Raw genomic sequence first — 27,448 nt, forward strand, 5'->3', positions numbered from 1 at the left:
GTAGTATTCAAGCGCCTCCACACAACCACCAAGCCCGCCTCACTCAACCACTGAAAGCCCTGTGTGGTGTATGTCCCAGTCGGTACCATCCTTTGTATGGAGCGTTTGAGAAGTGATTCAGTTGGCAAACCGAAGTCCCTCCTGATCAGGAAGTTAGTGTCTGGGGAAGTAAGGATGTCCCCAAACGCCTGGCCGATAAAGGATTCTTGGTTATCGTTAGGAGCATACACGCATTCCACCATAAAGTGGTGTTGGTGGAGGGAGAAGCGCAGTGAAAGCCAGCGGCCCACAATCTCAGAGGGTGCCTGAATGACTTGCCCTTGGAAATGTGTAGAAAGAAGAATTGCACCACAGCCTTCTTCACAGAACCTGAAGAAGAAAAGTACTGACGACTTTGATTTCAGGCATCCCCAATCTTTTCAGAAGAGATGCGCCACATCCCCCTTCCGATCCTCCTGGGGACTGCTCACCTCCTCTGAACAGCTCCCGGATCCCACAGGCATCTGCAGTGCACCTCCACCTTTTCACCTCGGGACAGTCCGGCGGTTCGTTTTGCTCCGGCGAGCACATCAGTATAGGTCGGGTGCTCAAGCCGCCATCTTGGTAGCGGCCCGCATGCTTGGCGTTCCACCTTCCCCACTCGCCTGTCAGGCCCGGAGCGACCGACTCGGGACAGCCAACACCTTCTCCGCACAAGGCTGTCTTGATCTCTCGCCTTACAAGTGCCACACAACCTGCTGTTCCGCCTGCAGCTTAGTGATTGCGGCGTGGTAATGCTCCTTCAAGGGCGCCACCTTGGACCCGCCTCCTAAATTCCTCTTTAAACAGGCAGCATCCTTTTTAAACAGGATTCCTCTTTACCTTTTAAAAGGGATATTTAATGAAACACTTCTTTAATACAACTGAACATTTGTTTCTTATAATCATTTTATTCAGATTTTTGAAAAGATAGGCAATGGCTATACAAAGGTAAAGTTAAAATATTTCTATATTTGTTTCGACAGTGAAGTTGTGTCCTCAGTTAAGTGCTTTCAGGTTGATACACATTGCTGTAGATATTCGTTAATCATGGATTTAATGCACATCACCAGATTGACAACTTGCAGGCTTATTTTCACAATGTTGCTTATAAACAACAATACCTTTTTCCTAGTTAAAGATAGTTGAAACCCTGTATTCTAAAGAGGGCATGGGTTTTCAAAAACATTGCTCAGTTTTAGTGGAGTTTCAGTGTTTTAAAACAGAAATCATTATTTGTTAAATATATGGTCTAAGGAGTTAATCAACAGGCTATTTAAAAGAGAATAGACACCCCCTCCTCCACCATTCCATTTTGGAAGATCTTCGGAGATGGAAACCCCTGCACATCTCATGGTTGGGGCGGGTCGCTGTCATCAAAATGAACGCGCTCCCATGTGCCCTGTATCTATTTCGGACTCTACCCACTCCAATCCCAAAGAATTACATCATGTGCCTGCAACAAGATATTAGCACTTTTATTTTGGAATGGGAAGCAGCCTAGAATTTTCAACGCTCTCATGACGCAACCCAGGGACTAGGGGATTTTTGCGTGCCCCAACCTTCGTGAGTACTGCTGGGCTGCTCATCTGCAATACATCTTGGAGCGGGTGGTGTGAGAAAGCAAGAAACGCTGGTTGCATCTGGAGAGGTCAGTAGCTTGTAGGCTGCTGTGGGATCTGGCCTGGCTACCCAAACATGCTAGGACGCGCAATGCTTATATCGCCACCCCTACCAAAACGGTGCTAGACATATGGGACAAACTGGCCAATAAGAAGGTATTGATTACCTTTCCCTCCCCATTACACCAATCTCACGCAATTCTGACTTTACCCCCGGCGCTGCCCCCTCACTCCTTTCCGGGCTGGACTGATGGCGACTGTAGGCATAACTTATTTCACAGGAACGTTCATAGAACCTTTCGAGCAGTGCAAAGAAGATGATCACCTTCCCAGAAGGCTAGCCATCAATACTTTCAGTTGTGGTATTGGGCACTACACCCCTCAGTCTACTCCTAGGTCGTGCGAGCCTCCACTCCCTTCAAGAAGCTTGGGAGAGCTTACGATGGTTTGGGAGACCTCTTTAACACTTACCGCACGCTCCAACACTCTACACCCCCTTGCCCACACACTTATCACCAGTCGGCATGGCATTCCAATACCACGAAGGGCACATCACCAAAGCAATGAGAATCACTGTGGCGCGGCATACCCAAAACCTTTCATAGCATCTCCTGCAGGTAAACGGCATATAAGCTCATGTTCCAGGGGTATTACACCCCAGTCCATCTCTCTTCCATCTACCCTGGCACGTCCTCTCTTTGCTGGCGATGCAAAATGGACCAAGGAGACTTCTGTCATATATGGTGGTCTTGCATGGCAGGGAGAAAGTACAGAAGGTCCCTACAGGAGCCACTGAGGTGGTCTCTAATGCATAAATGTGCCCTATTTATTCGACAATACCAATCTCACAATGTTCAAGACTCAAGCACTTGCCAGTTTCAATAAGCATAAAAGTATATTATTGATATAACGCGACTTCAGTAAAGCTGATGACCACACACTAGCTTTGCACAAAAAATTATATGCATCTACTAAGGAATAGTAAACAGAGAGAGGAATAATGTTAAAATTTAAACAAGTACATATTTATTCAATGGTGTTAACATTTTCTCGCAATCACAATGCATGGCAGCCTCATTGATACCTTCTGGAAGGAGGTGTTAAGCCATATCAAAGCCACTGTTGGTATCCCCTTCATATACCACGGTCATTCTTGGGTTTCGACCCCTGGCCTTGAAAGCAATGACCCATGCTGGCTGGACGCTTATTAGCTACATGCCCAAGGTACAAGGCAACTTGTGGCCCTGGCGTGGAAAAATACAACTCCCCCCTCTGCAGCCCAGTAGTTCTTTCGTCTATGGCATGTCACAGCGATGGAACAGCTTTCCCACAACTTAAATGGAACTGAAGCCAAATTCCAATCTGTGTGGTGACCCCTAATACAATACCTCAGACACATTCTTGTTTCAACCCGCCAAAGTATCAGACGATTCAGCTCGTTTGCTAATTTATCCCGCTGGGGCTCTATTTAGCCACTCTGTACACCATTACCTTATTGTAGAGAGCACCTATGGTACACCTTACTGACGCCACAACACCCTGGCACACTACCAGCTTTGACCTGGACTTCATTACCTATGTTCCGGTTGCCCCCTTTAGTTTCTTGGCCTCTTATACCTTGCTCTTCCATATGGCGACCTGTTATGCAATGGATGATCTGATAATGCGCCCTGTTAATAATGGTTAGTGATGCACTCGTTGAGCCTTGTCTCCTCCAATGGAACCAGCTTGTTTGTACTCCACGTATGTTGCAATGATATAGCGATTCAGTCGCGTCTTGACTTCTTGTATTAAAAAATTACAATAAAGAGATATGGAGTAAAAAAAAAAAAAAAGGAATAGACCAGGAAACTGCACATGGGGGCTGAAATGTTAGCTATGATATTTCATTAGTACACTTACAATATTCCTGGTGTCGATTCCAAGGGAACACAAAAGCATTTTGTTGCTATGGGAGCCACCCCACTGGTACCTTAACCCGTAGCCGTCATGGACATTTTGCAGCTCCATCCACATGTTCAGCTTTTTCCTGTATATGCAATTACAAATGAAATAATAATCAAACAGAATATGACTTCACAAACTCAATGACAGTGTATACCTTTAATATGAGTGATAGATTATGCATTCTAATTAGGCAGTGCATAAACAATGGGTACTCTGGAGATCCAATATTATTGGTTAACCCAGAGTACAATTAAAGTAATTGGAAAATGAGGGAAATACTAAGAGGAGAACAGTCTACCTAAGAATATTTATCAACTTCATAATTAATACAGACATTTTTAAGTAAATGTGTGTCATGATTATACTAACAATCTCAGCAAGTCAGGAATAACATTTCAGAGATGATACACCTTGGAGGATATATATGCATGTTTAGCTGAAGAAAACACTAAGTTTATCGAAGAATGCTTCTTAAAATATAAGGTATGGTCAAAATCAACAGGTTGAGCAAGAGGTGCTTCGAGAGTATGTGATAAAACAAGTTATAAAATGAATAAATGCACATTTGAACATACTACATATTCAAAAACATGCATAGTGCTCTATGTCATCACTAGTCTACTGGTATGGCTTTCTACCAGTGGGGAAAGTGACAAAGATGGACCTTTAAAAGATATTTAGATGTCTGTAACAGTCGTAGGACACGTTCATTACATGTAATGCTTCTTTTTCGGCAGGGATATTCTCTCTAAATCCAAAAAGATTGAATATCTAAACAGATGGAGGGAATGCCTCAAGTACTTTTTACAATATATTTTTAATTTGAAAATGCACAAAAATAAATAAAACACACCTCTAAAAGGCAAACATTTTCTACATTCTGTTGCATTTTAAAAACCACCCAATAAGTCAAATCAGTCAGCGTAAATTTAACCGTAAACACCACTGTTTTGTAAACTGTAAAACACAAGCATTGAAAATGCATTAGGTCTTGCCTTTAATTAAGTTAAAGCCATTTGCTTTGCTAATGGTATTGTAAGGCAAAGCAAATGGCTTTAACTTAATAAAAGGCGAGACCTGTTGAATTTTTAACGCTTGTTTAAACAATGATGACTAAGCACTGATCACTTTGCTGACCTAATTGTCCATTGAACCAGCCAGGAGGGGATGCTGCCATGCCAGCAGCAGGGTGACGCGGACGAGCGCGTGCACATAACCCCAGAAAGCCCTGCACCAGCGATTAGCACTCTCTGCACATACTTAAATTCAAGTTTTTTTTAAAAGTTTAGCTTATATAGTGAAATTGCACTACTTATGCCTACATTTCAATGCACTGTCGCTTTAATCAGAAGATCCTTGCAGCTTTCACCAGACCATAGAAACGTCCAGGGACAACATATACTGGCTCCAGTAAGCACTGAAACAAGAATAAGCCTGCACCTACCAGCTAATAACTCTTTGCTTCTGAAAAGTATCTAATTGGTGTAGTACTCAGGAGGAAAACTGCCTTCTTAAAAGTTTTATTTTTGCCCTAAATTGACATGAGTCTGAAATTAAAAGTTTTAACTACAAAAGTCATTATTTCAGGGGAGTTACACATATAACGAAGTCAGTCGGCCGGATCTTCCGGTCACATTGATAAAAGACATTAATAATACGACTCTGCCTTCGTGCTGCCTAATAACTCTACATTTTATAATAAGCATGGCATATAGCACTTTACTTGGCACTTTTTTAAACAATGATGACTCTAAGCACTGATCACTTTGCCAACCTAACTGTCCATTGAACCAGCCAGGAGGGGGCGCTGCCATGCCGGCAGCAGGGTGACACTGACGAGCGCGTGCACATCTTCTGTCCGTCCGTACGAGTGCACATCTATCTGCGGAATCCGTATTGATTCCAAAAGGCCCTCGCATGGCAAGAGCAATGCATGCGCGCTGCTAACACCAGGCAAGACCTAAAAAGGGAACGTGAGCCTCTAATAAAGCCAATAACCAGACTGAAAGTGGAGATAGCACCTTACAAATTCCTGAGACAGCACCTTCTAATTATGTCCTACACAGTCAGTAAGGAATTTAAGTTCTGACAGAAAACCCCACCAAGGTATCAGCCCCAGAGTCGAAATAAACAGAGAAGTGCAGATCAAATATAGGATCTGTGCTACAAGAGAATTCCCTACAAATGTCTTGAATAAGGCCATTAGGAGCCTCTGCTAGAATGGGCCGTAGGTTTGCCAGCCAAATGTCTGTTTGTGTTTTTTAATAGTATACCATGATACAGGATTCTGTACACCTAGTTTGCTCTAAGGAAACCAGGTCTGTGAGAAAAGCACCATTGACATACAGTAGTCTGGTTTGTTGCAATTTGCTTGCCTTTTCCAACGGTGCCCTTTTAAAGTCTATTGTATGAAGGGCCGTTGTGTCCAAGGAAGGGAAAAAATATGATACTATACCTTGCTTTTATGAAACTGAATTTAAGGTTCGCCTGAAAAGAGAACTTGAAATCCACTCGTAGACACAATAGATACCAGGAAGGACAATATCAGAAATGTTGTTATACAAATTAGAGGCCCATTTATTTTAATATGACATCTTTAAACTCTAAAGAATAAGGCTTTCTGAAAGGAGTAACAACTTTTCTTAGGCTTTCAAAAAAATAATTGTTTATTGGCATTAAGAGTCCTGTGTTTCATCAAACTCAATAAATAATGATATACTGAGGATCATTATTTATCAGATGAGACAAATAATGGTAATTACAATTTTTGTCCTGAAAAATAAGCCATAACAGGCGAAATTTGGTGCTTATAGCACCAAAGTCACATGTCCTGGTATTTATTGGGCCATTTTGAAACCGAATATTTCGGCAGGTTTGGCCTGCTGAAATTTATTGGGTGAAAAATCTGAATGTTGGTAAAATCCAGCAAACTTGCGATTCTGACACAAGATGTGAACAGTGGTATGCAAAACTTTAGTTATTTAACAAGGTCAAATGTTATGTTATGTTATATTTATTTATATCGCGCATGGCTACCCCAGCAACCAGGCGTCCCAGCGCTTGCGGACATACCTAATTATAATACGGCCAAATGGAGGTGTAGGTGCCAGATTACCAGAACATCCTAAGCAGAAGAAAACAGCCATGTTTTAATGCGTTTTCGGAAGAGAAAATGGTTGGAAATAATACGGATGCCTAGGGGAATAGAGTTCCAGAGTTTTGGAGCGAGATACCTGAAGGACCGGCCTCCTGCTCTGCACCTCCGGATCTTGATAGTACGTGCCAGAGAGAGGTCCGCAGATCGGAGGGCCCACGCTGGAATATAGAAGGAACATAGGCCCTGTAAAATTTGGGGGCCAAGGTGATAAAGCATTTTATGGATTAAACAGAGGGTTTTGAAATGTATGCGCTGTTTGACAGGCAGCCAATGCAGCCTGCGCAGAACCTGGGAAGTATGGCAACATTTTGGCAGTCCGAACAGAGTGCGCGCAGCGGCATTCTGAGCCCTTTGCAGTCTGTTGGTGACTGTCAAGTTAGACCCAAGCATAAGGGCATTGCAGTAGTCCAGGTGGGACAAAACCATAGCCTGGACAATTGTCTGACGCACAGGAGGTTCGAAAAACCCTAAGATGGGTTTAAGGGAACGGAGGCGACCATAGCAAGTGCCAGCCACTCTTTTCGCATGGGATTCGAGAGAAAGTGAATCATCTACAATAACGCCTAGATTTTTCACTTCTTTCTTAGGAATAGGAGGCGGACCCAATGTAGGGGGCCACCACTGCTCATCCCACTTCTGAGTATCACTTCCAATAAGGAGAACCTCAGTTTTCGATGAATTCAACTGGAGGCAGTTCTCCGTAAGCCAGCTAGAGATGGCCAGAATGTCTTCCTAGAATTTGGCTCGGTCACCCACGGTGTCATTAGAGAAGGTAAAAATTAATTGCGTATCGTCCGCGTAAGATATTAGTTTGATGTTACGTTCCCTGGCCAATACGGCCAAGGGGCGGACATATACGTTAAACAACGTGGGGCTGAGAGCAGAGCCCTGTGGCCCTAAATTGAAGAAATAAAGAGAGATACACTTCAGTAGAAAAGAACGAAAGGGGTGATTCTGCCAGATAAGCCCTTGCAATCATTCCTTGGCAACTTCTCACATTCATCTACTTCTGCAGGAATGTGATGCAGAATTCCTTTGAAATTATGAAACCAACTCTAATAGGTTCTTTCAGAAAAGGGATTGAATTGTGTGCTCCAGTTGGTCCATGATAATAGATCTTGAAGTCTTACATGGTGAATGGGCAGGGAGGACACTACATTGAGTTTGTTCTCAATTTATTTACAATATCAAGTACCTAACTATCTCATTATCTTTCGGCAAAAAGGGAAAACGGATGGAAGTATTACTCCCAATCCACATCCCCGGAGTGATCTACTCATCACATGCAGCAGGACAAGGGAGAATATTTTTAGGGGTACAAACCTTCCCTTTGGTGGTCAAATGATGCCGCTGGCAATGTTCTTTTGCTGCTTCTTGTCTTTAAAGCAAAGGGACTCCTATTATTGCTTTTATGTATTTTCCAGTAAGGGATGCAGGTCTTTTATTGGTCTTGCCATAGCCGTTAAATTGGATTTTTTTTGTCTTTTTCACAAAACTGACCAACTTAAGTGTATCAGTCTCATTTTTCATGTATTGAATTTCATCATCAGCTTGTGATCTGAAGATTCAACAGCTGGAGAAAGTAAGGTCCATCATTTTTTTCTGTGGTTGAGGAGTCTCTGTAATGTTTGTCAGAAGTAATGTTTCTGTGAAAGTCATAGTAGAACTCTTGTCCGCCTAAGCTTTTGCAACACAGACGGACTTAGCAGAGGCAATCAGCCGTTTCTTCACTGTTTACCTGAAGACTTAAATTCCTGCAAAAATTAAACTTTGCAGGTTTTTCCAAAAAGTTACAAGTTCTTCGGTGTACATGCCCCAGAGAGCTTAACAACAGTCTAATCTGACATTGCTGCACTTTGGTGAATGTGGTTCTCGTTGGAGCCTACCTTTGCATTCTTTTTATCCTGGAGAAGCAGAAATTGAGACGTATGCATTCAAGCAATTTCTTTGCTTTTAAACCGAAGTATTCTGCTAGTGAAGTGCTTTCTTTCCACCGGTCCTACAAAGAACTCAGTCTGTGTTGTCTTCAACAGTGCCATCAGTGGTAAGGGTCTAACATGCCTGGGAGGAGGAATGTAATCCACTGCAGGTTCCAGTCTTAGAATGTCCAAGGTCACTGAGCTTTCAAAGTTCTCCTGAGTGCGTCTGTTGCGATTATCAACCGGGAAACTTGGGGTATGAATGTTAGGCCTGTGGAGAGATTCGCCTCTCGAATCCACCAGGAAATTGCTGTATATATTTCTGAAGTGACACGAACAATATTGTCGGCATGTTCCTGCATTTGGATCCATTGTCTGTCCAGTTCTTCTTGCAATTGCCGCATCCGGAGTCGGCAGAACGGGGCAAAGGAATGCATGAGGACTACCAGGGATTTGAAAAGGCGATCTGAAAGTGACTTTTTTACTTGCACTAAATGGGCCAAGTACAACAATCTTGTTAGTCTTTCTTGAGTTGAATTTGCTTTGTTCTGTACTGAATCCAGTGTAGCCCCCAGGAATGTTATCATTGTGGACGGCTAAAGGGCTGATTTTTGTGGGTTCAACGTAAGGCCTAGTTTGTTGAAACGGTACAAGCCTGCCTTGGTTGACCTCTGCACAGAATGATGGGAAGACGCCTTCACCAACCAATCGTCGAGGTTTGAACTACTTGGTGTTTTTCCTGTCTTAGGAAAGCTGCTACTGGAGCCAGGCAGGGCAGGCAGAATGGGAGAACTTTGAATTGATAATCTCAGCCAGCTACTGTGAACTTAAAAATGTTTCGATGGTGTGGAGGAATTGGGACATTAAAATAAGCATCTTAGAGATCTAATATTGTCATATAATCTCCCTGGGTCAGAAGTTGTGGGTCAGAAGTTGTAGGACATCTTGAATTGTTAGCATGTAAATTGTCTGTTTACCTGAAATATATGTTCAATTTTCTTAAATCCAGGCTAGGCCTCCATTCCCCCGACTTCTTCCTGACCAAAAAGAAACAAGAGTAGAAACCCTTTCCCATCTGGTTGCCAGGGACTCTTTCTATGACCCCTTGGTTGAGCATGGTCTGGAGTTCTAACCTGAGAAGATGCAGATGTTTTGGCAGGTACTTCTGTGGTGGAATCGGAGGTGGTTTTTGAATGAATTTCAGTGGGTGACCGATGGTAATCAAATCCAATACCCACTGGTCTGTTATTTTCTTCCATTCAGGAGGCGATTGAATATTTTGCCTCCGAGACATGCCGGAGGAGATGGAGTTGTAGCCGGTGCCTTTAGTCTGTCACTGTCGTCTTCCTGTGTCCTTGCCCTGTGGACCCAGCTTTAGTCTCTGGTTTTGTCTTGTTTCGGCTGCTTCAGGAGGTTGTTGTGGTTGGTATTGTAGGTGAAAACTGTTATGGCCCAAATTAATATGTTGGATACCTGTATGGTTGGGAACCACCTCTGTAAGCAAATTGCTCTCTTCCTTTTGCGCCACGAAAAGGATTTTTTCGGTACTGCAGATTAACCAACGACTTAGAGGTATCCGTATCCATTTTTATGGATTGGAGGGCCTCATCAATGTTTTTACCACAACAAGCTTTCCCATCATGTCTAGAATTTTGCTTTGCACCTCTGGTCTAAAAGAAGCGCCTTGCCTCCGTAAGACTGCCACTCCTGCTAGCTGTCTAAAACCTCTGGCTGCAATTTCCATGGCGTAGTCAATGGTTTCTGAGGAGGCATGCTCTCCTTCTTGCAGTAACTTTTTGGCTTCGGGATCATCTGGTAGACTATCTCAATATGGCATGATGTCTGACCACATTTGTCTGTCATTTATTCCGAGTATTGCTAATGAATTTACTGCTTGTACTGTTAATGCGGACATCAAGGAGAAGTGCTTTTCAATGTTGGCCAGACTCTGACATTGGAGTTGATGGATTTGTTGAATGGCGCTGGGCCGTGTGGGTGACCACTGAGTCATGTTTAGGGTGCCCAATCAGGCAAGCTGGAGATTTTTCCGGGGCATTATACTTCTTGTTTAAGCGTGGCAACACTGCAGCCACTGAGGCCAGGTTTTTCAATACCTTAATGCCTTCCTCCCATATGTAATCCACAATAGAGATAGCTCAGACCCTTTTACTGTATGTTTCTTTAAAATTGTGGAAGAAACAGTACGATTGTATATTCAGTAAGATTGCTTTGAGTCACTGGCAGGTCAAACCACTTCGCCGCTCTCTCTAGGAGATTATGGAAACCTTCTATAACCTCAGGAGAGCAATCCATGGATGGCGGTGTTGGGAATGATTGAGTCAGAATGAGATAAGCATCCCACTCAGTGTTGATATCTCCAAGTTCCCCCTTTCCCCCGTCTTCATCTGGGGACATGCTATCGCTCACTGGTATAGTTCTGGATTGTGGTGTATGCCTTGTGGAGGAGGCTGTCCGGAATCATGGCAGTTGGGGAGTGGAAGGCTACACTGGTGGAGTTTTAGGAGGTGCTGTAACCTGCCTAGGTGAGGCAGTTCTAGGCTTGAATCGCTTGCGGTAACCTCTAAACATCAATTGTAGGTCTGACACCAATGACCTTGGGACACATACCGTGTCCTCCTGGAACTGCTGCTGCGGATATGGATGGAATTGTTCTGAATAACATATGCCCTCCTGCTGAAGAGTGCAATATTCCTGGCCATAATACTCCTCTTCTTCCTCGTCATCATCTTATTGATACTTTACATGCAGCTCCGATGGACTACGTGCCACACCAAAAGGACCATCATCACCAGAGTCCTCTTCATCCAGCAGCTGACTGGGTGGTAAGGGTGATACTTTGCTTAGAGTTGTATGCTCCAGAATCAAATCTTAACCCCCCATTTCTTTTGTTTTTCCCATTTTTTGTCGATGTTGTCGCTGCTGTCAGTGGTCTGACTGGCACTGCGGATGAAATTGGTTTGACCGTTGATGGTGTCCTCGAGGCAGAGAGCAAGTTAATCATCGACGGGATGGGCGACGCGGACTGTGTCATCATCGATGAACTGACCACGATCAATGTTGTTACCGTCATTGTACCTGCCGCCATCATTCTCAATGGTGCAGTAGACTATTTATCATTTAAAAGAGACCAGACATCAACCAGTCAGTGTGCAGCACCCTCTAGAACACTCCCTCAGAGGCTTCGATCACTCAGGTTTTCTACCGCACATTTTGTGAGGGAGTCTCTCCTAACTTCTGCTCAGTCCAACCTACTACTGAATGTTCAGACAGATTTTATATAACTAACTACTATTAGCAGCTTCCATCTGCTTAAATCTGACTCTACAATGTCCAAACTGACTAAAAAGGGTATTTTAAGACCATGTGGATCCTTAGGTAAGAAGAGGCTTCATTCTGAGGACCAACACAAGAGCTGCATAGACTGCCTCTACCCATCCCACTATGTAAAGGATTGTAAGATCGGACATACTTTTCCCTCAAAAACTGTAAAAGACAAAAAAGGGATATTATTGTGGTAACTTCAAAAGCTTACAGCCAGGGTTGACCCTGTCTCTAGAGAAGGCAGTGAGGACTCTTTTTTATCTTCCAAGAAGGCTAAAAAAAAAAAAAGGAGAGGGCAGAAGTTCGGTCACCTTATGAACCTCCCAAGAAGTCTTCAAAAAAAGACTCACCACGGTTCTTATAAGGAGTGCATTCCCTCTGAAAGGCACTTTGACAAATATAAGGGACATGATTTTTCCTCAGAAAAACCAGGAAAATGTAAATCTGAACCTTTTACGCCTTCCCCTCAGGTTTCTAACAAGTTAATAAAAAAACGGAGAAATTGTCGACAGCATTGATGAAGAAATATATGTTACTAAAGTGAAAGCTTAAAGGCATTCCCAAGCTATGTACCATGGGACTCCCACTTTGACAACCGAGAATGATTCAAGCATGTGAATCTATGAAAGATTCAATGCTGGGAAAACAGGAAGAGAAGCATTAACAATTTGAGACAAAAACGGACTAAAAGACAAATAACTTACAAACTGAATGTTTACCAACCAAGCAATTTTATTACTTCAGGGACTCTTCTCTGTGAGTGGAAACATTCAACGACTTGGTTCACCTGGAAGTACATGACAGGAAGGTGCAGTTTCAGTCATTCTAAAAAGGTGTATTACCAGCTTTCGACTGTAATTACAACCTAAGTTAGATGCTCTACTTCCCTTGTGATTTTCAGTTTAAAATGGTAAAATCAGTTGCGTTTTCAATGAAATGCACTGTATAACTCTGGTGGCTAAATGGTAGCGTTTCATTGAAATAAGATGAAAATAGTGCGTGGGCATGTTTTCTTTATTTTGATGTATTTTTTAAATAAACAAATTGTAAAAATAAATTGAGGATCCTGTATCGTGTTGAGGCATTCTATTGTATATGGATTCTAGAGAGAAGAATCCCATGAAGAAGAAATCTAGTTCCTGACCTCTAGTGCACTGAATACTCTCTGTGCAACTTGCCAGCTGTCATTAACTTAACCAACCCATCTCTAGCATCTTCAGTGAATTTTAATGGAACATGTAAATATTGTGCTTGAAATACTCTAGATAGGTTTACAGTTGCATGTTTGGACATCGTTCTAAAGACTGTTTCTAAGCTTAAAAGTGTAAAATGTTATACAGAATTCAATGTTAATGCTTTGGCAGGTTTCATTTAAATGCAGAGAAAAAGCTGGAAATACTCGAACCAATTATATATAGCAGAAAAGGGGCAAAATTGTGCCTGATAGAAGCAACAACTTGCTGCAGCCTTTCAACTTATTTCATTCAGGACATCCCTGATTGAAAGAAATAAAACCTAGAAAACAGTGAGAGTTACTTTAAAAGAACAAGCTGAATCCTGATCGAGTGGCTACAACTGCCAATTTATAGTTCTATTAATTTTCCAATTGGACACCTTACCTGTTGCCTACAGGGCCCTCTCCTGATTTTTCTTGCTGTTTTGCTTGTTTTCCTCCATCTTCCAAAAATACCTGTAGAGTGGTGATTGTTTTCTGTTCTTCTGAGACAGGAATGGCAGGAAAACAGACTTGGAATATTCGCTCCAGCCGACCAATCAAGGAAGTCTGTAACAGACAAAAGAAATCCCAACAATTAATCAGATGTCTCAAAAATCTTCAATTTCCCCTTGAAACAAAAAAAGAAGAAATGTAATCACGTTGAACGAAGAGTCAAAGAGTGCATAGGTTGGGCAATCTATTCACCTAGTTATATATTTGATGTGATGAGCAGAGAGATTTGTACTGGACTAGAGATGCAAAGATTTTGAGGAGATGCGTATCCAATGATCAGGCCAAACTGCACGTCTTTACTGACCAGATTCTACTGAAAATTTATAAGGAAATAAAACTAATTTTAGCCAGTGCTGATATGCACAAAAGAGCCATGGTCAACATACAGCAGTGCAATAATGTTCATGGTTTGCTGCTGACCATTTCTCACTAGAACGGACATTGCCAACAAGTATCCGAAAATAACCCAAATACACGTGTTTTTTTATCAGTGTGCCATTTTGGAGCGCTGTTGCAGGTTCAATTATTACCTAACTCAATGGTATAAAATGTTTTAACTTTTAAAGGATGAAACGGGCTGAGAAACAGTGCAGGGGTTCGAACTTGGGATCTGCAAGTGACGAATAGATATATGTAGTGAGCCATTAACTCACTGAGCCATCTTAATGGTTAGACAGCCAGAACTGTCCAAGGAATAAGGCCAACTGTGTCTGAGAAACAAATCTGTGCCAAAGGAATAGCACACTTGTTAATGACGTATGGTCAAGTACACATAGATATGCCATAGAATAAGATGATGTATTTGTCAAAAAATATTGGTAATGCATGTGCCAGAGAATAAGTCTGTCATTGATATACAGAACATGCCCACTTTTTCCGCAGAATATGCCCAATGGTGCATAAAATGGGAACACCAAATGGACAGCTGAGGACTATTCCACCGCACTGCCAGTTAATTTCCTTACTATTTTCAACAAAGGAATTGCCCATCTCCCTGGGGCAGCGGTCCAAACCACAATCCTTAAATTGTCACAACCACTGCATATATCACAAGAAAACAGAGAGGCAACGCTTCATAGTCAATTCAATGAGTCCAAAACTGAAGCTCAAAACGTCTTATAAGGATGTTATTAAAATTATTTCTTAATTGTTCTTGACATTTTCTTCATAAAATGCAGCCAAGCAGCCAACACGTTTCACTCCTAGCTCACAAGCTTCATCAGGGCTGCAATTCACAAATTTACAAAATATTAAAGTCCTAAAATGAGATGCATAGAAACAAGGTAGGGAAAGACCTACCAACATCCATAATACAAAACCAAACTGAAGGGTTTGGGAAAGAAAACTGTCTGTCAGACACCCAATAAATCAATAAATCCTAAATCCCAGCCATTGCATTTCTAAATCTGAATCAAGGAGATAACCTCATCCTATTTGTCTCAGTGTGCAGCCTTCATCAAGTGGTGAAGTCTTAGCATGGGTGCTTTGACAATGCAGCTTCCCCCCTGGAAGAATCTGGCACCACTCTCTCTGCCATCCAGCTCCAGTCTCTCGTCAGAGTTGGTAACACTATTACTAGGTCTAGTTTCTAATGTCTCTACACTGGTTTATCTGTCTAGGAGCTGACGAATCGCTATCCTGTCACGGTTGATGTCCTCCTCGGACTTCTCTGCTTTTTGATGCATCATATTTTCGACACAATGGGGGGCTCTTTAAGCCACCAAGGTGAGCGGTCTAACCATTGCTACTGTCACCATACTACAAGGTACAACAATCAACTATGGGTATCATATGTGGCATCCCAGCCAGCCCAAAATACTGAGATTACATCCAGCAGCTAAACCAGGAGCAGAAATTATTTAAATATTTTCTTCCTGAAAAATAAGTCTGTCAAATGAACGTTTTTTTTTAAACTCTTTATTTTCCAGTTTTGCAATGAAGGCATGACAATAAAGATACAATGCAATCAGATGTATCACAATTTGCGAAGGATAATGAATATGCTACTTACCAGTATGCATCTGTTCTTGGCATGTAGGGCTGCTAACATTCATATCTTAGCATTAGATCGCCGCCTAGTGTTGGGCTCGGATGATCGCACATTGTTGTCCTGGAAGAGTCTTCGAAGTATCCTGAGATAGGTGGCTCCTCCCCTGGACTACAGTGCGCATGGGCATCGGCTCCATCCCCAGATTGTTTTTCGCCATTGTGGCAGAAGATGGAGTGAAAAGTGTAAAGGATGTCCATGCTAATGAATAAATACAATAGTATATCTGCAGCTGCGACAGGCACCGGGGAGGAGGGCGGGCGATATGAATGTTAGCAGCCCTACATGCCAAGAACAGATGCATACTGGTAAGTAGCATATTCAGTTCGAGGCATGTGGGCTGCTAAATTCATATCTTAGCATAGAATACATAGCAGTCCCTCCATCAGCGGCGGTTGCCCGTGCCAGCTGCAGAAACCTGAAAAAGTGTCTTCAGAACAGCTTGTCCTACAGCAGCTTGCTGCTTGGAATGCACATCAACACAGTAGTGTTTTGTAAAGGTATGTGGTGTAACCCACGTGGCTGCTCTGCAAATATCCTCTAAAGGAATGTTCCCTAGGAAAGCCATGGATGCCCCCAGTTTGCGTGTGGAGTGCGCTCTGGGGGGTATTGTTAAAGTGCGCTTGGCTTTTTGATAACATATCTGGATGCACTTAACAATCCATCTGGCTATCCCTGCCTTGGAAATCGGGTTGCCTTTGTGTTGTGGTGCGAAGGCAACAAAGAGTTGTTTTGTTTTTCTAAAGGGTTGTGTTCTGTCTATGTAGTACATCAACGCCCTCCGTACATCTAAGGTATGGAGCATTCTTTCCGCCACCGTTTGCGGGTTTTGAAAGAATGCTGGTAAGTCAATAGTTTGGTTTAGATGAAACTGTGACACCACCTTCGGAAGGAATTTGGGGTTAGTGCGTAGCACTACCCTATTTGGATGAATTTGAATGAATGGCTCTTGGATTGTGAGCGCCTGCAGCTCACTGACACGCCTCAGAGACGTAATAGCTACAAGGAAAGCTACTTTCCACGTAAGGAACTGGAGTTCACACGAGTGCAGTGGCTCAAATGGCGGTCCCATCAGTCTGGTGAGAACGACATTGAGGTTCCACACCGGAGCTGGCGGTGTTCTTGGGGGAATGACTCGTTTCAGACCTTCAAGGAAGGCTTTAATGGCAGGCACTCTGAAGACAGAGAGGTGCTGCCTGTTCTGGAGATAAGCCGCTATGGCGGATAGATGTATCCGAATGGAAGTGTACGCTAGATTGCACTTGTAAAGATGCAACAGATAGCAGATGATGTTGGGGATAGATGCATCTAGCGGGTTGATGTCATTGGCTGTACAGTAAATGACAAAACGCTTCCACTTTGCAGCATAGCATGCTCTAGTAGTTGGTTTCCTCGCCTCCTTGATGATGTTCATGCACTCCGGAGGTAGGTTAAGGTATCCAAACTCTAGGACTTCAGGAGCCAGATCGCCAGGTTGAGCTGTTGCGGATCTGGATGCTGAATGTCTCCATGGTTCTGCGTCAAAAGACTGGGCGTGAGGCGCAGTCTTTGATGCGGCACCACTGAGAGTTCGAGGAACGTGGTGTACCAAGCCTGGCGCGCCCACGTTGGAGCAACTAGGATGAGAGTCATCTCGTGCTGCCTTAGCTTTCTTGCGACCAGCGGTATTAGAGGGGCTGGCGGAAAAGCGTACGCAAATTTGCCTGACCAGTTCATCCATATCGCATTCCCCTGCGACTGTGGGTGAGGGAACCTGGCGGCAAAGAGTTGGCATTTTGCGTTCTCTTTTGTGGCAAACAGGTCTATCTCCGGATGACCCCACTGCTGGAAGTACGGTTGGAGAACAGATGGGTGTATCTCCCACTCGTGCATTTGATGGCTGTATCTGCTGAGCAGATCCGCCATCTGATTGTCCTTTCCTGGGAGGTGTTCTGCCATGAGGAAAATGTTCCTCTGAATGGCCCACTTCCACATGCTCTGAGCCAGATGAGACAGCTGTGGCGAGTGGGTGCCTCCCTGCTTTTGAATGTAGTACATCGCGGTCATGTTGTCCGTCCGGACTAGCACGACTTTGTTGCACAGATGTACAATGAAGGACTTGAGCGCCATGAAGATTGCCATCAGTTCCAGATAGTTGATGTGCATCTTCTGTTGCTGCGTCGTCCATAGTCCCTGCACTGTGTAAGTGAGCACATGAGCTCCCCATCCCTGGAGAGATGCGTCCGTTGTCAGGACAATCTGCGGCACGGGCTCTTGGAACAGTCGGCCCTTGCAAAGGTTGTGTGGAGTCCACCAATGCAGAGAGTCGTATGCCCGACTGGTAACCAACACTAGGTCTGTCAATTGCCCACGAGCCTGTGTCCACTGATTCGCTAAGCACTCCTGGAGCGGGCGCATATGTAGCCGTGCGTGAGGGACTATGAAGATGCAGGAGGCCATCATGCCTATCAACTGCATGAACACTCTCGCTGGAAGCGAGTGTTGTGGCCTGAACTTTTGGATCAGAGCCTGCATGCTGTCTATCCTGACTTGGTTTGGCTGAGCCATGGCCGTCAGGGTGTTGATCGTTGCACCTAGGAACTGCCGGACATGCGCCGGCTGAAGATGCGATTTTGGGTAGTTCAGGGAGAAACCCAGATCGTGAAGAAGGTGAATTGTAGTCGACATGTCTGCGGCGCACTGTTGCTCTGACTTGGCTTGCACGAGCCAGTCGTCTAGGTAGGGGTAGACATGGATGTTCTGCCTCCTGAGGTGCGCCGCTACTGTCGCCAGACACTTGGTGAACACCCTCGGGGCTGTTGTGACTCCGAAGGGTAGGACTTTGAACTGGTAGTGCCTGCCTTGAATAGTGAACCTGAGGTATTTCCTGTGTGACGGGTGTAGTGGAATGTGGAAATAAGCATCCTTGAGATCTAAGGTTGCTAAGAAGTCTCCCTGGTTTAGCAAGGGAAGAATCTGTTGCAGTGTAAGCATGTGGAAATGTTCCGATAGTATGTACAGGTTGAGGGGACGTAGATCTAGAATGGGCCTGAGAGATCCGTCCTTCTTTGGAATGAGGAAGTACAGGGAATATACCCCCGTGCCTTCCTCCCCCACCGGCACGAGCTCGATTGCTCCCTTTTGCAGCATCACCACTACTTCCTGCTGCAATAAGAGCAAGTGCTCTGCGGACATAGGCCGTTGCCTTGGCGGGATGTTGGGTGGAGTGGACTTCAACTCTAGGCAATAACCATACTGGATTAGTTGTCGCACCCACCTGTCTGTGGTGATGTTTCTCCAGACGGGCAGGAACTGCTGCAGTCTCCCCCCGACAGGTGTTAGGTGGTCGGGGGGCAGTGACAGAGAGTCACTGTTTGCTTGGAGTAGAGGTGCGGGAGCTGTTGTTTCCTCTGCCGCGACCTCTGTTGCTGTTATTCCTGTAACCTCCCTTGTTCTGTTTAGTGAACGAGGATTGTGCCCCACCTTTTGAGAACTGGGATTGTTGACCCATTTGTCCTCTGGTGACTCCACGTGCACCTGAGCGACGAAAACTGCTGCCACGAAACTGTTGTGACTGTAGGGCCCCCATAGACTTAGCAGTTTCTGTGTCTTTCTTTATTTTCTCTAGGGTGGTGTCAACATCCGGACCAAACAGACTATCAGGATTGACTGGCTGATTAAGAATCGTTGTCTGAATATCCGGTTTAAACCCTGAGATGCGGAGCCACGCTTGTCGCCTCAGCATAACGCTAGTGTTGATAGCTCTAGCAGCTGTGTCCGCAGCGTCAAGTGCACACTTGATGGCTGCGTTTGAGATTAGCTTTCCTTCCTCAATAAGCAGTTTGGTGCCCTCTTGGAACTGTGGAGGCAGGTGTTGTACAATCTGTTCTAGGGTGTCGTAGTGCGCCCTATCGTAACGCGCCAAGAGCGCCTGTGTATTGGCGATGCGCCAAAAGTTTGATGCCTGTGCAGCTACTCTTTTGCCCCCTGCCTCTAGCACTTTGGATTCCTTATCCGGGGGAGGAGCTTCACCCGTAGTCTGGGAGTTGGCACGTTTCCTGGCATTGGCGACCACAAGAGAGTCCAGTGGCAATTGTCCCCGAATGTATGCGGGGTCTGCAGGTGCAGGTCTGTACTTTTTTTCAATGCGAGGGTTGACCACTCTCGCTCTCGTAGGCTCCTTAAATATGTCCCCAGCATGCTTGAGGACTCCTTTAAGCATAGGCAGTGTCTTTACTGTCCTTTCAGAGACTGAAAAAGTGTCGAAAAGGAAGTCTTCCTCAACCGGGTCGGCATGCATGTCCACATCATGATTGGCTGCCGCCCTTTCGAGTAGTGCATGAAAACCTGCTGAATCCTCAGTCGGGGATGCCCGTGCATTAAAAGGCTGCGGGTCCTGCCCCGCACCTTGGGTGTTCTGGTCACCAGTGTCATCATATGAATCCGGTTGCACATCAGGTTCATTGATTGGGAAATTGTACTGCTCGTCCTCATCATACCCCTCACCCGCAGAGTGTTCTGGGGAGGGAGTAGGGCTCCGTCTTGGAGGAGGCTGGATTGGTTCCGTGAGGCCTGAGGCGTCAAGGGGCACCCTCTTCTTCTTCAGTGGGATGACATAGGGGTCCACTGGCTCCGAAGTGATTTTCCTCTTATAGAGGGTCAGTTTGCCTGTGTCAGCGTCGATGAAATGCTCCGAATCGTCCTCGGATTCGAGTACTTGACGTGGAAGTGGGCCAGTCGGTGAAGAAATCACCTGTTTCGGTGCCGATTTGGTTGAAAATGCTTTTGGCGCCTCCTTCGGCGGCAAAATAAAGAGAAGTTTCCCAGACGGCTTCGCTGGAGTGTCTTTTCGCGGCTGCGGCGATGGTATCGGAGCCGACGGGGCAAAGGCCTTCTCCCTGATTCTTTTCAGTGATTCGGCTATGGGGGACGCCTCACTCACAGTTTGTGTCGGCGCTGACGAGGATGGTCTGATTGTCCCCTCGGATCCGACGTCCTTGTGGGCCTTGTGCGCTTTGGGCGCGGATCCTGTCTTTACCGCCTCCGATTCCTGTGTTCGGGGCACAGACTTCTTTCCGTGTGCCTGCGTAGCCTCCTTGGAGCCGACTTTGGCGGGTTTGGACGGCGTCGTAGCCGCTGACCCGTGCCGACCATCTTTCTTGGAGGACCCCTCCTCTGGCGTCGGTTTCGATTTCGCAGCATCGGAATCGACGGACTTCTTCGACTTTTGCGGACCGGAGGTCGACGGAGTCGATGGGGTAGCGGGCACCGTCGTTTTCACCGGCACGGTAGCCATCTTAGGGACACTCGAGTCCTTAACTTTCGGTTTCGTTTTCGGGTCGGCCATTTTAGGTGTCGTCGATCCCGATGGTTTCGGTTTCGAAACAGTCTGCCCAGCAAGTAAGTCCGTGGCCGGGCCCGAAGGCGGGGCTGTGGCTTGCGGCAACGGGTCTTGGGTAAGGCCGACAGGCGATCCCGTGTCCCGGTCGGTATCCTCGTAACCTTCGGGGCAGAGCTCGTCCCCTGAGCTATCCGCCGCGGCCCCATAAATCTCATCGTCGTCTCCTACCTCGTCGACGTATTCAAGGGCTTGACCCGCGACTCCGTCGTCGTCTCCCGGATCCGCCTCGACCTCCGTCTCGGGTGGGGAGATTTGGAGATGATGACCCTGTTCCTCTTCGTCTTGGTCGCCGAAGATGTTCTCCGGATCCGGGGCCGCGTGTTTAGCTTCCATGCGCATCGCGCGCCGAAGCTTGAGAGTCTTCTTTGAGCGGAACTGTGCACACAACTTGCACTTGCCGTCGTCGTGGTCAGGCGAAAGGCATTTGTTACACACGGGGTGTAGATCGATGTGTGGGTACTTGGACCCACAGAGCGGGCAGTACTTAAACGGGCTCCGCTCCATGTCCGAAAAGGTTTGCAGTCGTGTCGCGATGAGAAGGCCTCAAAGTTCCGAGAGCGAAGAAAACTCCGCTTATTCCGGCTCCAAGAGACGGAAGACTCGAGACCGTGCGCAGACAATACCGACGCAAGAAAATCGAGGCCTTTTGGCCGCTAAAAGTTAGTTTTTCTTGGTTCCGACAGTAAGACGTCGAGACCACATCCGAACCCAATGGCGGAAAAAAACAATCTGGGGATGGAGCCGATGCCCATGCGCACTGTAGTCCAGGGGAGGAGCCACCTATCTCAGGATACTTCGAAGACTCTTCCAGGACAACAATGTGCGATCATCCGAGCCCAACACTAGGCGGCGATCTAATGCTAAGATATGAATTTAGCAGCCCACATGCCTCGAACATAAAACAAATATATATCAAAACATACAAAAAATACCAAAGAATAATATGCCGTGACTGAAAGAAAAAATACACATCTGTAAATACTGACAGAAAATGCAATACACATAGCATTCAAGAAAGCGCCCTATACGCAGGTCACCAGGGCAATGAAGAACTAGCCCACTCCCTCCGGGGTAATGCCAGCCTGTACCTGTGATACAAAAGGGGGTGGTAATGGACAGAGCATCTGAACCAATCAAACACTCACACCCAGTCAAAAGATCTGGGTTTAATCCATCACCGTTCTTTAGCCCACTCTGCCACCCCAGTTCAGACATGGCTATATGCAAATCAGTCTGACCCTGTGCCTCATGGGAACAGTCCAGCCCGAACTGCCAAGCCATGCCTTCTCTGGACCGGAAACAAGCTTCCGAGGACCGGTTTCTGGCATTACAGCCGTCTTCAGCCCGGCTTGCTTGAATCCAGAGGCAAAGTGAGCAAGGGACTCACGTCTGAGCATACCCTGCCACACTTATGGCGGCCAAAAGCGGTACAAAAGGGGGTGGTAATGGACGTAATGGACGTACGTGTGAATCATGCATCGCCGGACGCCTGGAGATGTAATCCCTGTATGGGCCCCAAATATCAACAGGCCTGGATGTGCGGGGAAGCAGGGTAATGAATTCCTCGCAATTCACGTTGCAGAAAGCAAGGATCTTCAACCAAGCGTGCAACGTGGGGGCGCGTCTGCTACCCCATAACAGTGCAATCTCTCGCTTGGCCAAGAGGAAACCCAGCGCAGCCAGCCTACGGACCTGTTTGGGGAAGTTCGCCACATATCCCAGCAGAGCGATCTCAGGGGTTGGTAGGAGTTGCATGGATAATATGTCCCCCAAAGTGGAATGAATGCTCAACCAATACTGATGGATCTTAGGGCAGGTCCAGGTGAGGTGTGCAAAGTCAGCAAAGGGCGCTAAACATTTCTGACAACGGTGGGGCCTGGAACTGTCAATTCTATGTGCGCGAGCTTGAGTGAAATACATCCGGCGTAGGAATTTTAAGGGGAGTAATTTATGTCGGCTATTCAAGGAGATGTCTTTTGTGGCCCTGCACCAATGCTCCCACTGGTCGTCCAGGATCGGGCCTCCCAAGTCCGCCTCCCAAGCAGCCCGGATCTTGGAGTCGTCTAAGGGTGTAAGTGATCCACACATCCTGTACAGCTTGGATATTAGTTGGGCGCCGTCCGGACTCTGAATCAATAGGGTGAGGCGAGAAGTTTCAACCGGGGCAACAGGAAAGGACCCCAATCTGGCTCTCAGAGCCGAACGTATCCGGGTCAGGATAAATGTGTCCATAAAAGAACGCTCACTGAAGCGAGCATCTTCCGTCAGTGAAAATGCGTGTCCGTCTGGGAACAAGTCCCCAAGTGCGTGTATATGAAATTTCTCCAAGGTGCGCTTAACCAGAGTTTCCCCGGTGATAAGAAGTAAAGAGGGATTAGGCAAGGGCAAAGCAGGAGAATATAAGGAGTCAAGTCCCAAAAACCGGCGCAGTCTGCTCCAAGCCCAGCACGTGGTAGATACCGTCTGGATATCTCGGGGATATCGAGGGAAACCAGAAGGGAGGAGTGTGAGAAGTTGCCGTGGAAGCACTAGATCAGCCTCCGGTTTCAAATACGGGATGCGTGCGTCCGAGTGGAACCAGGCGTATGCGTAGCAACACTGCGCAACTAAATAATATAAATAAAAATCTGGGACACCAAGTCCACGTCTGTCTGGCGGCAATGTCAGTATCTTCCAACTGACCTGGGGTGTCTTGCCCCCCCAAACCAGGTGCAGCAGTATTGAGCGAAGCTGCGAAAAAAAGGTCTTGGTGAGGGGGATGGGAATATTGTTGAAATAGTACAAAAAGCGGGGCAGTACTATCATCTTAATAATGGCAATTCGATCTGCCATGGACAAAGGCAGACGGAGCCACCTCGTGACCTGCGACTCCATTGACCCAATAGCGCTACCATAGTTTAGGCGGAGGATGGAATTGGTGTCCAGATGAATGTGGACCCAGAGATATTTGACCGAGTCATCACACCATGCCAACGGAAATTCACACTGCCAGGGCGTGGTGCCAGTCGTAAGGGGGAAAATAACTGACTTATGCCAATTAATGTGGAGCCCGGAGAACTCACCAAAACGAATGATTTTGCAAATTAAGGGCTCTAGATTGTGACCCCCAAACGCCACTCATTTGAAACATGCAAATATAAGAAGTCCCAGTACTGGACACTTATGGTTGGGAATCCCCAGAACTTCCCTGGCCTCATAGTATCACTGTGATAGTAATGTTAACACAAGCACGTCTGTTGTGTAGAGAGGCACTGCTTTACAGCATGACTAGTGTCAGCCCGGTTCAGGGTGTGTGTGTGCTGAGCAATGTTTACCACAGATCCTTTATACCTGAAAGAGGTTGCTGCAATGGACATCAGAGCATGGGGCGTGGGAGTAGGGACAGTATGCATTTCTAAAGCTGGATACCTACTTTGAGTGGGCAGTGGTGCTGTTGCAAGACCAAATGAGAAGCAGATATGACATTAGCAAAAGACAGCAAATGCAGCCACAGAACTGGATGTGTAGCAATATCTATCCACTGTGTAAAAGCCAATAGGATTGCAGTCCACATTTTAAAATGTAGGCACATTTTGTGGTGCGTCACTAAAACTCCGTAAGCCATAGAAAGCACTTTTTCCTACAGTTCTTATTTCCTAAATGTTGCACTTAATACTCATATTCATAAACATACCATCGAATTACGCGATTCTATTGTTCATAATTCCTGCAACGTAGTATGCATCACTGAGGCCTGGTAATGGAAAAGTCAAGGGCTGCTCTTAATGAATTAACACCTATAAACCCCTCACATCTATCTGGTTTCTAAGCTTTTTGCTCTCATCAGGAAGGCAAAAACATGGTGGTGGCACAGCTCATTTCATTCTTCTGCTTTCTTGAGGGTCGATCCATTCTTAAATAATTTAGACATCTTGGGTATTGATAGAACTCCTACTGCAAATCTCATCGATCCTTTTTAGGTTTGGTGTTAGCCAAGACCTTTTGATTTTACTAAAATTACATGCCGAATACTCTGATCTAAACAGGCTTTTTGGCCAGCTCTTTTAATCTAATGGTTTGTTGTGTCATTCACATTTTGCTTCCTCCCACTACAGAGTACAGCAAAGGGCAGTAGGGTTAGCATACTTCAGCCACTGGATAACTGCTCTTTGGGTGAATTGATTTTGCCTTTGTACAAGCAGCACTTTCCTTTAATGTCAGTGTTTTTCTCCATTATTATTACTTCAGTATTGCTTTTGTGGCAGCAGGACACTTCCACCAGCTCTTCAAGTGAGCACAGGGCCTATTACAGTGTTATCAGTTTCAATCTCCTGCTACTGCTGTTGTAAACTCATTTGGAGTGGGCTTTGCTTATCTGACTACTGCTAGCTCACAGCATAGCAGTGTGTGTCCATTTGAAACTGTTCTTTACAAGGTTATCCTCTTTTTAATATGCAAGCAATGAAGTGCATTTATAGCTCCACTCCGGTATTTGATGCTGCCATGTATTTTAAGTGAGGACTACAATTATTATACGTGTAAAACAATTTGGTCTGCATGTCCAGCTTGTGTGGTTTTATAGTTTGCTTTCAGTGACCTTGTATGTCGAGGTAATATAGGCATTTAAATATTATATTACTTATTGAAGCTGTGCTGTTTATTACGATTTGCTGTTCAATCTATCTATCTATCTATGCAACCCTATCTGTCTGTTTGCACATCTACCTGCCTTTCTAGAAGTCTGTGTATCTAGCACAGGAGTCTCCAACCTTTACTGTAATAAGAGCTAATTATGATCAACGAAATTCACCCCGAGTTACTGATTTAAGTGATGTGATAGTGAGCACACCATCCAAGACTGTCAGCAGTGATCACATCAGTTCATTAGGTAGGGTTCGCTGCCATAAAGTAAAACAGCATTATCAATTTTGAATACCTCTACAAGGGTAATACAAAACATCCATAGCTACAACCCACAGGCACCAAAATAATAACATGAGTAATAAATCTCTCCAACTCAAATAAGATCATTAAATTAAATTAGAAAAGTAACCAATTTTCTCCAATCATCATCTTATGAGGTCTGAAAATATACACATTTTGTCTTGAATGCATGCTTTTTTATTTTGCTATAGAAATAATAATTGAACCAAGCAAACGCTCCAAATTTAGTAGTCTGGGCTGCACACAAGACAGCTGCTCACAGGTAGCTGGAGAGCTACTGGTAGGTCACGAGTGACTCGGAGATGGCTGATCTAGCAGTCTAACTACATTCTCTATGTATGCCACCCTCTCTGGCTTGCTATCTAAGCACCCATCTCTATCTATTTATCTATGCAACCATCTCTATTCATCTATGCAACCATCTCTATTTATCTATACAACCTCTCTATTTATCTCTATGGCAAACACTATCAATAAATCTATCAGTTCTGAAATTTACCCTGAATTGTGGAAAAGAGCAGTTAAGCCTCTCCTTAAAAAAACAAACCTGGATCCTACTAATTTGAAAAACTATAGGCCCATCTCTTCTGCCTGCGTCATCTAAAATCTTGGAGAAGCACCTCAATTCTCAACTGGTGGCTTTTCTGGAGGAGTATGAACTGCTCGATTCCTCTCAACTTGCTTTCAGAACTAAACATGGGACAGAAACTGTTCTGTCTCGGTTATCGATAATATCCGCGTGTTGGTGATGCATGGCAGGCTGCTGCATTGATCCTGTTGGATCTCTCCGCAGCCTTTGATTACTATCTCTTCTGCTTTGTTGGCAGACCTGCTGCAGGACCTGGGGTTTTCCGGGTTGGCACTAGATCGGTTAGCCTCTTTTTTGAAGGATAGGACCCAGACAGTTGTTATGAACCAGTTTAGTTCCGATCCCATCCTTATGCCATGCAGGGTACTGCAGGGGCTCTTCCCTGAGCCCAACATTGTTTAATCTTTATGTATCCTCCCTGACTAAGCTGATATAGTCTTTTGGATTGCAGGCCTTATCCTATGCTGATGACGTGCAAATTATCGTGTCCATCACTAAGGACATTGAGGCCCCGACTGTCAGCTTTAAGAATTGCATGCAAGCAGTAGCGACTTAGATGAGCACCAATTACCTCAGACTGAATGGAGATGAGACTGAGGTCTTGATTTCTGGAAACCAGCCCTCCATCTGGAATATTTCCTGGTGGCCAGAAAGACTGGGTGCTTTACCTACCCCGGTAGACTTCACAAAAAATCTTGGTGTACTAGTGGATAACAAATTATCATCTGACCTTCAGGTTAATTGTACAGTATCCACTTGTTTCTGGACTATCAGG

General features: G+C 45.2%; 1 protein-coding gene across 2 annotated transcripts in view; it reads right to left on the bottom strand.

Moving 5' to 3' along the window:
* Positions 1 to 27,448, bottom strand: part of AFTPH (aftiphilin) — a 267,873-nt gene that overhangs the window by 117,071 nt on the left and 123,354 nt on the right. For both annotated transcript variants that reach the window (XM_078649420.1, XM_078649421.1), the window contains exons 3-4: positions 13,625 to 13,788; positions 3,543 to 3,669 (exon numbers count right to left, since the gene is read on the bottom strand). In XM_078649420.1, the coding sequence (XP_078505546.1) occupies positions 3,543 to 3,669; positions 13,625 to 13,788 (291 nt within the window). The remainder of the gene's footprint in view (positions 1 to 3,542; positions 3,670 to 13,624; positions 13,789 to 27,448) is intronic.

This window comes from Lissotriton helveticus, chromosome 6 (genome assembly GCF_964261635.1).
Source record: "Lissotriton helveticus chromosome 6, aLisHel1.1, whole genome shotgun sequence".
In the NCBI taxonomy this organism is placed as follows: Eukaryota; Metazoa; Chordata; class Amphibia; order Caudata; family Salamandridae; genus Lissotriton; species Lissotriton helveticus.